The following is a 15,722-nucleotide window of genomic DNA, read 5'->3' on the forward strand; positions in this document are numbered from 1 at the left end:
TTGAAGCCCACACTGACTGTATTGGGGGGGGTGCCTTGGGAACTGCTGCAGAGAAACAGGAGCACTACACTCCCACCCTAAGGAGGGGCCCTTTAGGGGCCCCTTTGGACCACTAGGCCAGGGCCCGACCTAGCTGCCCTCTGGAACCAGCCCTGTACGCAAACTAAGAGATTGAAGCATTACACCAAGACAAAAACATATTGCAATATTTCAAAACAGTATATATTACAACTTTAGGGAGACTTCAGTAACTTGAAATCTTACCTCTAAAGTCCATTCCTTTTCTTCTTCGCCATCCAAGAGCATAATTGTCTCGTTATATGTTTTCCCTACTTCCAGCTTCACTGGGGATACATTAAATTCAATCCTTTGAAGGTCAAAACCTATTCCAACACCAATGGCCTTTATAAAACTCTCTTTTAATGCCTAAAAGTAAAAAATAAAAACATAGGTTGTCATACCATGTATGGTACTTTTTTGTAAGAGCAGTATCATAATCGCCATATGTTGAGTAGCATTCTACATCTCCCTCTAAACAGAAATCACAAGAAAGTCTCTGCTGCTTGTCCCAGTTACATTTAAAATTCTTCTGTTCCTATATGGCTTTGATTATTAAACCAGAGCCAAATCCCTAGTCTTTTTCTTTTGCCTGTTATGTATAATGAATTTCCATGGTTATATCATGCAAATACAATTGACAGGAGTGTACTTGCATGAAACAACACAGAAGTCTCCTTGCAGATTCCTGAATTGCAAAAATGTCCACTGAATTAATAACTACAGGTAACAAAAGTTCTAGGGCTATCAATGGATTTTTATTTTTTTTTAGCTTATTAGTCAATTAATAGATTATTTAAGAACATAAGAACATAAGAAGAGCCTGCTGGATCAGGCCAGTGGCCCATCTAGTCCAGCATCCTGTTCTCACAGTGGCCAACCAGGTGCCTGGGGAAAGCCCGCAAGCAGGACCCGAGTGCAAGAACACTCTCCCCTCCTGAGGCTTCCGGCAACTGGTTTTCAGAAGCATGCTGCCTCTGACTAGGGTGGCAGAGCACAGCCATCATGGCTAGTAGCCATTGATAGCCCTGTCCTCCATGAATTTGTCTAATCTTCTTTTAAAGCCATCCAAGCTGGTGGCCATTACTGCATCTTGTGGGAGCAAATTCCATAGTTTAACTATGCACTGAGTAAAGAAGTACTTCCTTTTGTCTGTCCTGAATCTTCCAACATTCAGCTTCTTTGAATGTCCACGAGTTCTAGTATCATGAGAGAGGGAGAAGAACTTTTCTCTATTCACTTTCTCAATGCCATGCATAATTTTATACACTTCTATCATGTCTCCTCTGACCCGCCTTTTCTCTAAACTAAAAAGCCCCAAATGCTGCAACCTTTCCTCGTAAGGGAGTCGCTCCATCCCCTTGATCATTCTGGTTGCCCTCTTCTGAACCTTTTCCAACTCTATAATATCCTTTTTGAGATGAGGCGACCAGAACTGTACACAGTATTCCAAATGCGGCCGCACCATAGATTTATACAACAGCATTATGATATCGGCTGTTTTATTTTCAATACCTTTCCTAATTATCGCTAGCATGGAATTTGCCTTTTTCACAGCTGCCGCACACTGGGTCGACATTTTCATCGTGCTGTCCACTACAACCCCGAGGTCTCTCTCCTGGTCGGTCACCGCTGGTTCAGACCCCATGAGCGTATATGTGAAATTAAGATTTTTTGCTCCAATATGCATAATTTTACACTTGTTTATATTGAATTGCATTTGCCATTTTTCCGCCCATTCACTCAGTTTGGAGAGGTCTTTTTGGAGCTCTTCGCAATCCCTTTTTGTTTTAACAACCCTAAACAATTTAGTGTCATCAGCAAACTTGGCCACTTCACTGCTCACTCCTAATTCTAGGTCATTAATGAACAAGTTGAAAAGTACAGGTCCCAATACCGATCCTTGAGGGACTCCACTTTCTACAGCCCTCCATTGGGAGAACTGTCCGTTTATTCCTACTCTCTGCTTTCTGCTTCTTAACCAATTCCTTATCCACAAGAGGACCTCTCCTCTTATTCCATGACTGCTAAGCTTCCTCAGAAGCCTTTGGTGAGGTACCTTGTCAAACGCTTTTTGAAAGTCTAAGTACACTACGTCCACTGGATCACCTCTATCTATATGCTTGTTGACACTCTCAGAGAATTCTAATAGGTTACTGAGACAGGACTTTCCCTTGCAGAAGCCATGCTGGCTCTGCTTCAGCAAGGCTTGTTCTTCTATGTGCTTAGTTCATCTAGCTTTAATAATACTTTCTACCAGTTTTCCAGGGACAGAAGTTAAGCTAACTGGCCTATAATTTCCGGGATCCCCTCTGGATCCCTTTTTGAAGATTGGCGTTACATTTGCCACTTTCCAGTCCTCAGGCACGGAGGAGGACCCAAGGGACAAGTTACATATTTTAGTTAGCAGATCAGCAATTTTACCTTTGAGTTCTTTGAGAACTCTCGGGTGGATGCTATCCGGGCCCGGTGATTTGTCAGTTTTTATATTGTCCATTAAGCTTAGAACTTCCTCTCTCGTTACCACTATTTGTCTCAGTTCCTCAGAATCCCTTCCTGCAAATGTTAGTTCAGGTTCAGGGATCTGCCCTATATCTTCCACTGTGAAGACAGATGCAAAGAATTCATTTAGCTTCTCTGCAATCTCCTTATTGTTCTTTAGTACACCTTTGACTCCCTTATCATCCAAGGGTCCAATTGTCTCCCTAGATGGTCTCCTGCTTTGAATGTATTTATAGAATTTTTTGTTGTTGGTTTTTATGTTCTTAGCAATGTGCTCCTCAAATTCTTTTTTAGCATCCCTTATTGTCTGATTTAACTTAATCTTCCTACAAGAAACTCAAAGTGGCTTATATATGGTTTTAAGGCAGTCTCCCACCAGAGCACCTTACAGAGCCAGGTTTGTTTAGTTTTATTCCAAGTGTGAGGAACTTTTGGCCTGCCAGCTGTTGCTGAACTGCAACTCCCATCAGCCCAGCAAGTATGGCCAATGGCCAGGGATCATGGGAGATGTAGTTCAGCAACATCTGGAGGGCCAAAGGTTCCCTGCAACTGCTTTACTGGAATTGTGCCATGAATCTTCAAGCCATTTTCTAGACCTGATTAATGGTTTAATCAATCAAATAAATATATATTATATTTACATATTACCAAAATCTCAAAACAGGTGCCTTTTTGTGATAAGAAAGTATGAGAGAACTCATAATAGGGTTGGAGAACCCCTGGACAGATTTCATCTGGCCTTTAGGGTCTCCTCCTGCCCTCAGCTAGTCAGTGGGGAGGAGCTGAGAGGGAAAAGTGCTTCAACGATGTACAAAGCAAGCAATTACAGCTTCTTTCTCTGAAAGATGATCTGATGCAAGAAAATCTGTTTTGATTGTTACAGTTTTAAGGGGCTTGTTTTATTGTATATTTTAATTATGGGTGTTTTTAATGTTTCAACGGAATTGTTTTATTGTGAATTGTAATTGACTGTATACTTGTAAACCACTAAGAAGCCATTCTGGCATTTAAGCAGTATATAAATTAATAAATAACAACCACATTTCATCCCTGTATATGTTCTGCCTTTCCTCGACCCAGTGTATAAAAGTAATGTATGAATGGAATGAATGGATCACTGTTTCTGGTCTGTGTCAGTTTTGCATATCTACATTCATAAGTCTGTTCTAACCTATTTTCTCATCAATCTGATTTTTTTAAAGTCACATAAAAATCCACACCAAAACACATTTGAAAATACATATTCTATAACGAAAGAATAGTTGGCCTCAATGTATGCATTTCTTAATGTATTTTATTCTAAAATACTTATTTTTATGAACTTTGAAACAGTTTTTGAGTACAGGTGTATAATGTAAATATGTGAAATCTGAAGGAGAATTATTATGTGCTAATGTGCACATTTGTCTGGAGGTGAGGATGATGTCAATCCGCTTAATAAATAAATTTTAGGAGGTAGTACATGAAGATTGATGGTTAATGATAGCTGCTGTAATGCATGAAATTATGTATTAAATGTTATTATTGTATATTACAGCATTTAACATTTATATTATATATTTCTATTAAGGTATTTTATACATTTGAAAAATTAACAAAATTATTTTTAAAAATATGGACTGAATAAACTTATCCTCTTATTATCCATAGCCTCAACACACATAATTCTATTTATCTGTTTTGTTTTGATGTACATAACTCTGAGGCCATTTTTTGACAAAAAGCGATATGCAACATTGTAAAAGAAATACATAAAAATAATTATGTAAACCAAACAAATCCTGATCACTTGTTCTTTGCTAACCACAATAGTTCTTGAAAAGTTACTAATGAATCAGAAATAGAATGATGAGACTCTAGTCATAGCTATCTAATATGGACACTTCCATACCATGATGAACAAAGTAGCAGTATATAGAAAATAAACCTTTTATTCCAGAATCTTAGGAACTGAAGCAATTTTGAGTCTTAGAAGTTGGGAATTGAAGAGAAATACCAAACAAATTAGGATCAGTGGAGTAAGTGGAAAACCAAAAGTAAGTTGGGCTTGGACTGCGGAAACCATGGTTCAAATTCCCACTCGGCCAGTGTCTTTGGGCTAGTCATGCTCTCTCTCTATCTCCTTCTCTCTCAACCTAGCCTAACAGCCCAACATTGTTGAGGGGATAATATGGAGTGGCTCCATAATATGGAGGGGATAATATGGACCTGCAGTGGCAGCTGGTGGCTGCATGTCAGTGGGGCAGTGGAATACGCTCCAGGTTTTAGTCTGAACTTTCAAGGAGCTGTCCAAGGTTCTTTACCAGCCACCTGAGCTCCTTGGAGGAAGGTCAGGATGCAAATGTGAGGGATAACTAGAGATACCCTTACTGAACTAGATATATCTAGATCATTGGTCTTCAACCGGTGGGTTGGCAGCACTACCACCATACAGATATATGGTAAAAAAATAATTAAGAAATGGCTCCCCATATGCATGTTTGGGTTAAAGGTGGATACCAGGTCTGAAAAGGTTGAAGTCCACTGATCTAGATAATGCTAAAAGCAAGGTTTTGGAGCTGCCCTGAATTCTACTTTGTAGGCTATCAAAGTAAATGTAAAAAATATTTGATATTTTTAAAAATATGATGATAAAAGATGAGTGTTCTTCAAATCAAAGCCACTCAAAGGTCTGTTAACTGAATTACAAAGAAGAATTTTAAAATAAAAATGGCCCATTACCCAATGCCTATGAAACATCTCTAACTGAAGCCATTCATTATTCATGGACATGATTACTCTCCACTCTTCCTCCGTAAACTGCCGTTTCATAATACGAAAGAAGTCAGGAATCGAACCACTTCCTGCAGTTTGGAAAGTAAAATAAAAAAAGACGATTATTGGGGATGGTTGGGATGCAATAGGAACACAGGATGCCATCTCACATTAATCAGACCATTGGTCTATCTAGCTCAGTAGAGTCTACACCAGAGGTTACCAACCTTTTTGGGCCAGTGGGAACACTCTGAATTTTGAGAGTGTGCTGTGGGCACCAATCACAAAATAGCTGCCATTGGGGAGGGGATGGCATAACACAACATGGCTGCTGTGGGGGGCATGGCATAACATAGAAATTTTCCCTATAATTGTATTTCCATAATAGAAAAGGCTTAACTTGCTGAATTTCTGCCTGCCTTACATCTGTTAAAGGCACAAGAGCCCATTCCGTCACCACAATGCCAACCCTAACCCAAAGTCTAGCCTGCTATCCTGTATCCACTTGTAAGCTCCATTAAACACAAAGAGACTTACTTCTGAGTAGACATGTATACTATTGTAAAATAACTATACAATGAATTCTTCATGAGTGCCTACTCTTTAGCTCCTGAACAGCAGGAGACATGCCTAAGCCTCTTTGTGAAGTTTTCACATTTGCCTCTTGGGGTGGGGGAGGAACATCCACCCACACTTATTGTGTAGTAGTATTTTAAAAAAATAACTCCTAGGGACTACCTGGTCTGAGAAGAGCCACCACAGGAAAGATGCATCCTGGTTGTTAGGGGAAAAGGGGAAACTATGGAGATTCTAAGGACTAAACAGTGAGACAGAAACAGGAAAGGTGTACTAAAGGGGTAGCAGCTCTTTTAGATTCCTATTGCTTATCAATGACATCTCCCTTTTCACTTATTGGCTGAAATCACTGACAGGCAGGAGCAGCCAGGCTGGCTCATTTCACAGAAGTCGCTTTGAAGGGTACTTGCACATATTGTTTCATAACTTTTTTTCTAGGAGGCCTAGAGACTACTTTAAAAAATGAAAGCTTGGAGTCTGGGGCCCCTGCCTGGGGGCACTCATGAAGGCATTCACAGGTGCCATTGTAGCTCTGAATGCCAGGTTAGTGACCCCTGCTACACTATATGAGTGAGTCCAAGAGTTCCCTGAGATGGCAAAATGGATTCTAGGGCTCTCCTCTCCCAATCACCGTCCATTCCTCTGCTTCTTCCACTCAAATTTGTTGTTGTTATGTGCCTTCAAGTCGATCATGACTTATGGCGACCCTCTGAATCAGTGACATCCAAGAGCATCTGTCGTGAACCACCCTGTTCAGATCTTATAAGTTCAGGTCTGTGGCTTCCTTTATGGAATCAATCCATCTCTTGTTTGGCCTTCCTCTGTTTCTACTCTCTTCTGTTTTTCCCAGCATTATTGTCTTTTCTAGTGAATCAGGTCTTCTCATGATGTGTCCAAAGTATGATAATCTCAGTTTCATCATTTTAGCATCTAGTGACAGTTCTGGTTTAATTTGTTCTAACACCCAATTATTTGTTTTTTTCGCAGTCCATGGTATGCGCAAAGCTCTCCTCCAGCACCACATTTCAAATGAGTTGATTTTTCTCTTATGTGCTTTTTTCATTGTCCAACTTTCACATCCATACATAGAGATTGGGAATACCATGGTCTAAGTGATCCTGACTTTAGTGTTCAGTGATACATCTTTGCATTTGAGGACCTTTTCTTGTTCTCTCATGGCTGCCCTCCCCAGTCCTAGGCTTCTTCTGATTTCTTGACTATCCACACAAATAGGAATATTTCTCGGCCAAGCCACCAAAGGACTGTTGAAAAGCTAGAGCTAGCCTTGCAATGATAAATGCGAGCAAGTCTTTTTGTAACTTTGGAAACCATCAGCCCAACTAGACACAATGCCATACATGCAATTATCATTGTGTGACTGGCTTTTTAAAGAATAAATTGCAGGTACACCCAATCTGGATCAGGGAAGGGCCTCTGCCCATTGTAGGGTTTTCCCTCTAGATCACTAATTGTGTGAAGTTTTGTCAAGTTTGGCCTTGAAATGCTGCATTATAATACCAACAATATACAAATTTGCAACTAACCCTAATTCTAGTTCCTGGCAGCACTTTTTTACTCTAAGTGCTGCATTTAGATACACATGAATAAGCCTGTTTCATGTGGGACAGAAGATCATATTTAAAACCCACAAACGCATGCATTCGCTAGTGTATGGTTTTCATCTAAGGCACTTTTAACTGACTTTAGCAGTGGCCTTCTTTAGCCTTTTGCTAAATCCATGACCCAGTGTCACAACTTAAATCATCTTGTAAATAGGGAAATGAAACAAAACAAAGGTAACCTCTTGGAAAGGTTGTGATGCATTTTAATAGCAAGCACTCCATCAGGCATCAAGATTTTGTGTATAAAAGTTTGAGCGACAGTGAGAGCTGCAAAAAAGGCAAATGATATTTTAAGCTGCATTAACAGAAGTATCGTTTCCAAATCGTGTGAAGTACTAGTTCCCCTGTATTTGGCACTGGTTAGGCCTCATCTTGAGTACTGCGTCCAGTTCTGGACACTGCAATTTAAGAAGGATGTGGACAAACTGGAACAGGTTCAGAGGAGGGTAATGAGGATCATCAGAGAGCTGGAAACAAAGTGCTATGAGGAGAAACTGGAAGAACTGGGCATATTTAGTCTTGAGAAGAGAAGACTGAGGGGAGATATTTTATTTATTTCTTAAACTTATATACCGCCCGACTAGCAATAGCTATAGTAAAATACAATAAAATTACAGAATCTGATACAAGAAGCATATAAAAACTACACAATCTAAAACCAAGTTACAAACATTTAACTAAGATTAAAATGCCTCAGAGAAGAGAAAGGTTTTAACTTGGTGCCGAAAAGATGATAGTGTCGGCGCCAAGCGTACCTCCTCGGGGAGACTGTTCCACAATTCGGGGGCCGCCACTGAGATATGATAGTACTCTTCAAGTACTTGAAAGATTGTCACACAGAGGAGAGCAAGGATTTCTTCTCCATCATCCCAGAATAAGTGAAGAACATAGTCATTAACTGGACGTGGAATAATGGGCTCAAGTTAGAGGAAGCCAGATTTTGGCTGAACATCAGGAAAAACTTTGTAAGTGTTAGAACAGTACGACAATGGAATCAATTACCTAAGGTGGTGGTGGGTTCTCCAACACTGGAGGCATTCAAGAGACAGCTGGACAGCCACCTGCCATGTATGCTGTATATTGGATTCCTGCATTTAAGCAGGGGTGGGACTTGATTGCCTTATAGACCCCTTCCAACTCTACTATACCATGATTCTATAAATAAAAAAGCCTTTTATTTTACCTATTAAGTCTGGATCTGAATTAAAAATAATTCTTTGTAGACAAATAAAGAGGCTAATATTCATAAGGTCAATGATTTCCCACAATATCACAGTAGTGCACATATTCAAACTGGAACTCATCAGTGCTGACAAAGTCACCTTTCTAATCTCCAGAAACTAAAAGATTTCAATAGTATGCTTCTCTTTTGCATACAAGGCTAAGGCTATTGGTAGTCTCCCTCTTTCAGAAAGGAGAAAGCAATTTATAAGGGGGATTGGTCCTCATTTGTCGGGGATGCTCTAGCTCTTGATTCCCTATGCCAAGCAGGCAGATTAGATCAGGGGTCACCAGCATTTTGAGGCCAGAGGGACAATGTGGATTTTGAGAAAATTCTGTGGGTGCCAGTGGCAAAATGGCTGCCATGGGGGGCATGGCATAACACAAAATGGCTACCACATCTAAAAGAGCAGAAAAAGAGACAGGACCTCAAAAAGGTGCGGGTATAACCCCTATCAGGCTCCCCTCCAGCAATGGGAAAAGGCCCAATATGAACCATTACCACACTCACTCACAGAGAGAAGCTCTTTGCACCTCTTTTCTGTTCAGAATGGAAGGAGGGTGGGTGTCCAATCCTGGCATCCAGTGAAAGGTAGGCATGTCTGAGGGGACATATTCAATGTAGGAGAGGATGAGCCAGTGCAAGTAGGAAACAAGCAGGAAGATCAAACAGTCTTGTGCACTCAGATTTCTGAGTGAATATATACCAATAATTTTAGCAGGCACCGTAGGAAATACTGGGTGGCATGCTGGCACTTTTGCAATCCCTGGCCTAGATAACCTCCAAGACCCCTCCCCCAACTCTATGACTTTGTAAGAATGTATGCAAATAATGACGATAACAATGGATGACATTTCTAGACCACTCTTCTGCCCAGAACGGTTACCAAAAAGAACATAAAATACAAATAATTTCAACCAGTAATAAAACCCATTAAAAAACTGGATTTATCTATGCCAATTTACATTTAATTGCAGCAGGTGATGACCCCAAGAAGGAAATTTTTAAGAGAGAAGGAAGGCACAGTCATTTTAAAATCTCTGTAAAAATCAAGATTTTATTTTTACAAATTTTAAAGAAAAAGATTACGAGTTGTTGCTGGGCAAATAAAAAATCAGCAAGTATTCAGGAGAAGTTTCTATTTGGTTTAGTATTTCCACAATAGAAACTTCAGGCCCCGACTAGGTAATATTTTCCACAGGGGTGGGTGGGGAGTGTTTGAGATGAAATGTCTGGAATGGACAGAGAAGCTAGCAGTAAATCATGCTCTTTAGAAATACATCAAGAGAATTCTCAAGGTAATAGTACAGACAATAAAAAAACCCTTCACAATACACACTGGGGCAGCTGGCAAAATAAATAAATAAACCTAAATTAGATAAATTAAAATGGAAGTATAATATCAGCTCACTGGAGAAATCACCAGAATACATCTATTCATTATTAATCAGGGCCTTGTGGGTTTAAGGCTTTAGCTTACAAAGCTGAGCATACTGGGAAATTATTAGCAAGCTCATTATCTGAAAAAAGACATCTATTATTTTTTTAAAAAAATAACTGCCATTACAATCCCACCAACAGCATTTAAGGGGAGAGAGGAATTAAATGAGACAACTCCTTTGGAAGCAACATTTTGCTTTAGAAGGCCAAATTCTCAGCATCTGTGCTTGCTATTTTTTTTTCTTAAGGAAAAGGATGAATCTGATTCCCTGTGTAATTCCAAAGAGTTCTGTAATATACTAGTAATTTTGTGCAGCAAAGTCCCTCCTTTCATTGGTCTAATCTGGGAATTCCTGGAAGACAACATAGAAATTGTAGGCTGCAATCCTAACACCACTTACCTGGGAGTAAGGCCCACTGAATTCAGTAGGACTGAGTCAACATGGTTTGGATTACACTGTTAGGTGTGTAGCTTACCTTCTTCATTCTGCAAATGGCAAAGATCTTAGACCAAGGTGGTGGTGGTGAAACATATGGCTCTCCAGATGTTGCTTGACTCCCAGTTCCCATCAGCTCCAGCAAGCATGGCCAATGGCCAGTGATGATGGGAGGTGTAGTCCATCAACATCTAGAGCAGCCTTTCCCAACTGGTGTGCCTCCAGATGTTGTTGGACCACAACTCCCATCAGCCTCAGCCATGGCTGAGGCTGATGGGAGTTGTGGTCCAACAACATCTGGAGGCACACTGGTTGGGAAAGACTGATCTAGAGGGTCATGGGTTCTTTATCCACATCTTAAGCCTTGAGAAGATTTAAGCTGCTGTCCTAACCTTGCTAACCTGGGAGTAAGCCCCACTGAAATAAATGGGACTTACTTCTGAGTAGGCATGGTTAGGACTATAGCCCAAGGGAGAGGAAATGATTAACCTCTGCTACATGAATCAAATAACTAATGTATGATTAAAAGCTTCACGTTCTTATGCAAACAGCATAAAGGAATCAGGTTCTTATTTTTCTTAACTAATTAGCCCAGGGGGTTCTAGGACATCCTATACCCAGAACCCTCTTGAGATGGCTGAAAATTATTGAGGCCCAACAGTCACAGAGTGGTGGCAGATGGAGACAGAATGTAGCACAATCAGTTGACAATTACTGTTTCTATGGATATCTAATCCATTTTTGGAAATTGCTAAAATTCTTTGTCACAGCATTTTGCTTGTGGTAAGGTCTATAGCTCAAATTTCCTCAAGTATTCCCCCGAGCAAATGTTCTGTAGTTAATGTGACACAGCCTTCACATTTTAGGTGAAGTTTGTTGATCCAGAGGCTCTAAGCAGAGAAAACAAAAATATTTTCCCCTTTCCACCTCCATATGCCTCTCAAAGTATTTTTACCCATCTCCTGTAATTTCCTCTTCCAGGTCATATTCACACTACATATTTATTCCACTATTATTCCACTTTAAGCAGTCATGGCTCCCCTCAAAGAATCCTGGAAAGTGTAATTTGTGAAAGTTGCTGAGAGCAATTAAAAGGTAAAGGTGTCCCCGCACTTGTAGTGCGAGTTGTTTCAGACTCTCAGGGTGATGCCTTGTGATGTTTACTAGGCAGACTGTATATATGGGGTGAGATTGCCAGTTCCTTCCCCAGCCTTTCTTTACCCCCCAGCATATGCCGGGTACTCATTTTACCAACCACGGATGGATGGAAGGCTGAGTGGACCTCAACCCCTTTAACCGGAGATTCGACTTCCTCCTTCCGTTGGAATCGAACTCTGGCTGTGAGCAGAGCTTTGGCTGCGTTACTGCCGCTTACCACTCTGCGCCACGGAGAGCAATTAGGAGACCCCTATTTTCACAGTGTTACAATTCCCAGAGTGGTTTAACAGTCAGTCCCCCTTCCCAGAGACCTCTGGAAATTGTAGTTCTGTGAGGGGAATGGAAAAATGGAAAGGGACTGCCTTCAAGTTGATTCGGACTTATGGCAACCCTATGAATAGGGTTCTCATGGTAAGCGGTTTTCAGAGGGGGTTTACCATTGCCTTCCTCTGAGGCTGAGAGGCAGGTCACCCAGTGAGCTTCATGGCTTTGTGGGGATTCAAACCCTGGTCTCCCAGGTCATAGTCCAACACTCTAGCCACTATGCTACACTGGCTCTCTGTGGGAATAGCAGTCTCCTGGTAACCCTCAGCACCTTTCACAAACTGCCCTTCCCAGGATTCTTTGGGGGAAGCCAAGACAGTTTAAAGTGGACTAAATGTCTGGTGTGGATGTGGCCCTTTCACATTCAACTGGTACCTTATCCCCAAACTGCCAGTTTCTTTCTTCCTTCCTCCTTTTAAATTCACTTCTCTCTCCTATAACAGCTTCCCTCTTTTATCCGCTTCCTTTCTATTCCAAGTTTATTTATTCATATTATGAATATTGTGATTGTTTTTTTTTTTTTTTTCAATAATTTTTATTCAGATTTTCATAAAACATACAAGACAAAATCATAAAACATTCAAAGACAAAAAACAAAATCAAAAATAGTTAAACAAAAAGAAAAAAAGAAAAAAAAACAAAAATAAAAAATAAAGAGTAAAATATTGACTTCCCATTTGTCAAAGATCAAATCAGTTATAAGTCTATAATATATAACAATCCTGTCTCTTAAGTCATATTATAAAATCACTTTCCTCCAGTAGTTATCTTACTTAATCATCAAATCTCATAAACATTACTTTATTCTTTCCACAAAAAGTCAAAGAGAGGTTTCAATTCTTTAAGAAATATATCTATCAATTTTTTTTTCCAGATAAGCATATCGATTAATCCATCTCATTACTAATTATGATAATCTTATTGTCATAACCATAGTCAAAATAAACATTTCAATTAATCCATCACATCAGAATCTGTTAGGTTCAATAATTTCAGTAGCCATTGTTCTATTATCTCTATTAGTTCCATTTTCCATCTTCCATCTTCAGTAGTCTTGTTAAGTCCAGTAATTTCAATATCCAATCTTCCATTATCAGTATTCCATAATAATCTTGCTGTCTAAGCCATAGTCATATAGTAAGAGTCTGATGGGAATTACCTCTATCCCAAATATTTTCTTGCCATCCATTCTGAATAGGTTGCTGAAATACTGCTGTAAAATCATATCTCTGTTCTTTTTTTCAAAATACACTGGGTCATCTCTTAAAAGTTTTTCCATTGTCACATGGCTGCAGTTAATTCCATAGATTTTCTCTATATTGGGCTCCATCACATCATTCCAGTCCAGAAGATTATCCATGCCATTGATAACTTTATCTCTAGAATCTTCATTCATTTCTTCAGAGATAACATTGAGTTCCAAACAATAGATTTTATTTCTAAAGTCCATAGACTCCAAATCTTGTTCCTGTTCCACGTTGGTTCCAATCTCCGGGATCTCCTCTCTCACAGGGACCCCTATTCCAGTCTCCAGGGTCTCCTCTCTCACAGGGACCCCTGTTCCAATCTCCGGGGTCTCCTCTCTCACAGGGACCCCTTCCAGGGTCACCTCTCTCACAGGGACCCTTATATCTTTAATCTCCTGCTTCATTTTACTCAATTCAATTTTCGTTATCTCAATCTCATCCATTATTTTCTGAAACATAGTTATTTCCAGATTTTCAGCCACTTTCTTAATTGCCATTTTAAAAGAAAAATATAGGAAAACCACTTCTTATTTCAGCAACAATTGGGTTAATACTCCAAACTTGGTGACATCACAGTATAAACAGAGCAGACAGCCTTATCTCTCCAATAGTTAAGTAAACAAAATGCAGTTCCCAGGATCGAAACAATTAATGGCAATCGTCAAGAAACAGATTCGTCAAAATAAAATAGACCAAAAAGAGAGTAGTCTCAAAACAGTATAATATTTTTCAAAATAAAAATCTGGAATAGAAATCCCTCTTCTGTGTATATCTTTAGAATGCAAATCCAGGACAGCTTTTTGCAACAAAAACAGAGATAAGCTATTAATTAGTGCGTAGCAGAGAGAAGTTATGGCTCCCCAGTGAGATGTCAAAAACTGATCAATCTGGCAAATCTCTTTTAAACAGCAACAATTTAAGTCAAGTAAAAGAAAAATATAGAAAGAAGGGTGCTTGCCTGTTAGTGCGTTCTCTCTTAGAAGATAAGATGAACGTTCGCTTTAACAGATAGAGCTTGCTGTTGAAAATCCGTCCCACCTTCGTCGGCTGGACCTCGTCCCATAAATTAATGAGATCTGGTCGTCCCAACAAAAATAGGCTTTGAGGTTAATCTCTTCGTTTCTCCCTACCCGGGAGAAGTTTAATCAGTCAAAAAAAAAAGAAAAAACTGACTGATATATCTGAATAAGCTTCTTTTGAGGCAGGAGCCCGTCTCAAAAGCAGGCACAGGCTAAGTCACCCTTCCCGGAAGTCATGAATATTGTGATTGTTGATCATTTATATTGCTTTCTAATTTCTGTCAACATCTCCTCTGGCCTTTTCCCTCAGAGGAAGGAGACCTAGGGAGAATATGTTGTAGATATTGTTATAATTGCTATGTTTGTTTTGTTTTATTTATTCTGTTATTATGTTATGTATATTGTTGAGATTTATTGTTTATTTGTGTCTATTTAAAATGTGATGTATTGTTTTTCCTTTTAATTGTACCAAATATGAATTGCATATTATATATTGTATATTGATTTTTATGTTGTAAACTGCCCAGAGAACTTCGGCTATGGGGCGGTAGAAAATTAATTAATTAATTAACAACAACAACAGGGAAGGGCCGTAGCTCAATGGAGGAGCATCTGCCTTGCATGCAGAAGATCCCAGGTTCAATCCCCAGCATCTCCAGACAGGGATGGGAGAGACTCCTGCCTGAAATCCTGCTGCCAGTCAGTGTAGACAGTACTGAGCTAGATGAATCAATGCCCTGACTCAGTACAAGGCAGCTTCCTACATTGCTCCGCTGAACTTCTCTGTCTCCCAGCCACCTTGACTCAGCATGCAAGGAGTTGCTAGTTCTAGCATTGGCACAGCTAGGGGCCAGGGCAGGCAAAGGAGGAGGCACTGGGCAGGTTGTGGCACTGAGGCCCACCTGAAAGCAGCCTGAGGCCCACTGGTGGGTCCAGCCCACTGTCTAAGAAACACTGCAGTGACCTCAGTCAAATTTTGCTTCAAGAAATTTTGCCTTGTTAAACAGTGCTTTCTCTGGAATGAAAAATGACACAGAAATCTAGTCTTGTTCCTCATCCCATTTCCAAGAAGATCCACCCTGCTTTTAATGTAGGTTTCTGCCAAAATTGTCAACATCCTTACTTTGAATCTGATGTCAAAACTGTGGTCTGTATTCCCTAGCAGGGCAACAGAGAGAAAAAAGGAAACTTTTCAGGAGTAATAGATACCTTATTTTAGTTTCGTGTAAAACTTGTAAAAAGCTTATACAGATATCTTTAGTTTTAAAAAAAGGCTGAAAAATATGTCTGTTATACACAGACGTTTGGTTCATGTAAACCTGGACAATAAATTATCTATTTATAAACTGGGATAAATACTGTCA

General features: G+C 39.8%; 1 protein-coding gene across 3 annotated transcripts in view; it reads right to left on the minus strand.

Annotated features, from left to right (window-relative positions):
* The window catches only part of AASDHPPT (aminoadipate-semialdehyde dehydrogenase-phosphopantetheinyl transferase), a 51,125-nt gene that overhangs the window by 16,701 nt on the left and 18,702 nt on the right, over positions 1-15,722 (minus strand). For all 3 annotated transcript variants that reach the window (XM_061628693.1, XM_061628692.1, XM_061628691.1), the window contains 2 exons: positions 5,281-5,402; positions 265-426 (listed from right to left, as the gene is read on the minus strand). In XM_061628693.1, the coding sequence (XP_061484677.1) occupies positions 265-426; positions 5,281-5,402 (284 nt within the window). The remainder of the gene's footprint in view (positions 1-264; positions 427-5,280; positions 5,403-15,722) is intronic.

This window comes from Rhineura floridana, chromosome 5 (genome assembly GCF_030035675.1).
Source record: "Rhineura floridana isolate rRhiFlo1 chromosome 5, rRhiFlo1.hap2, whole genome shotgun sequence".
NCBI classification, from domain to species: Eukaryota; Metazoa; Chordata; class Lepidosauria; order Squamata; family Rhineuridae; genus Rhineura; species Rhineura floridana.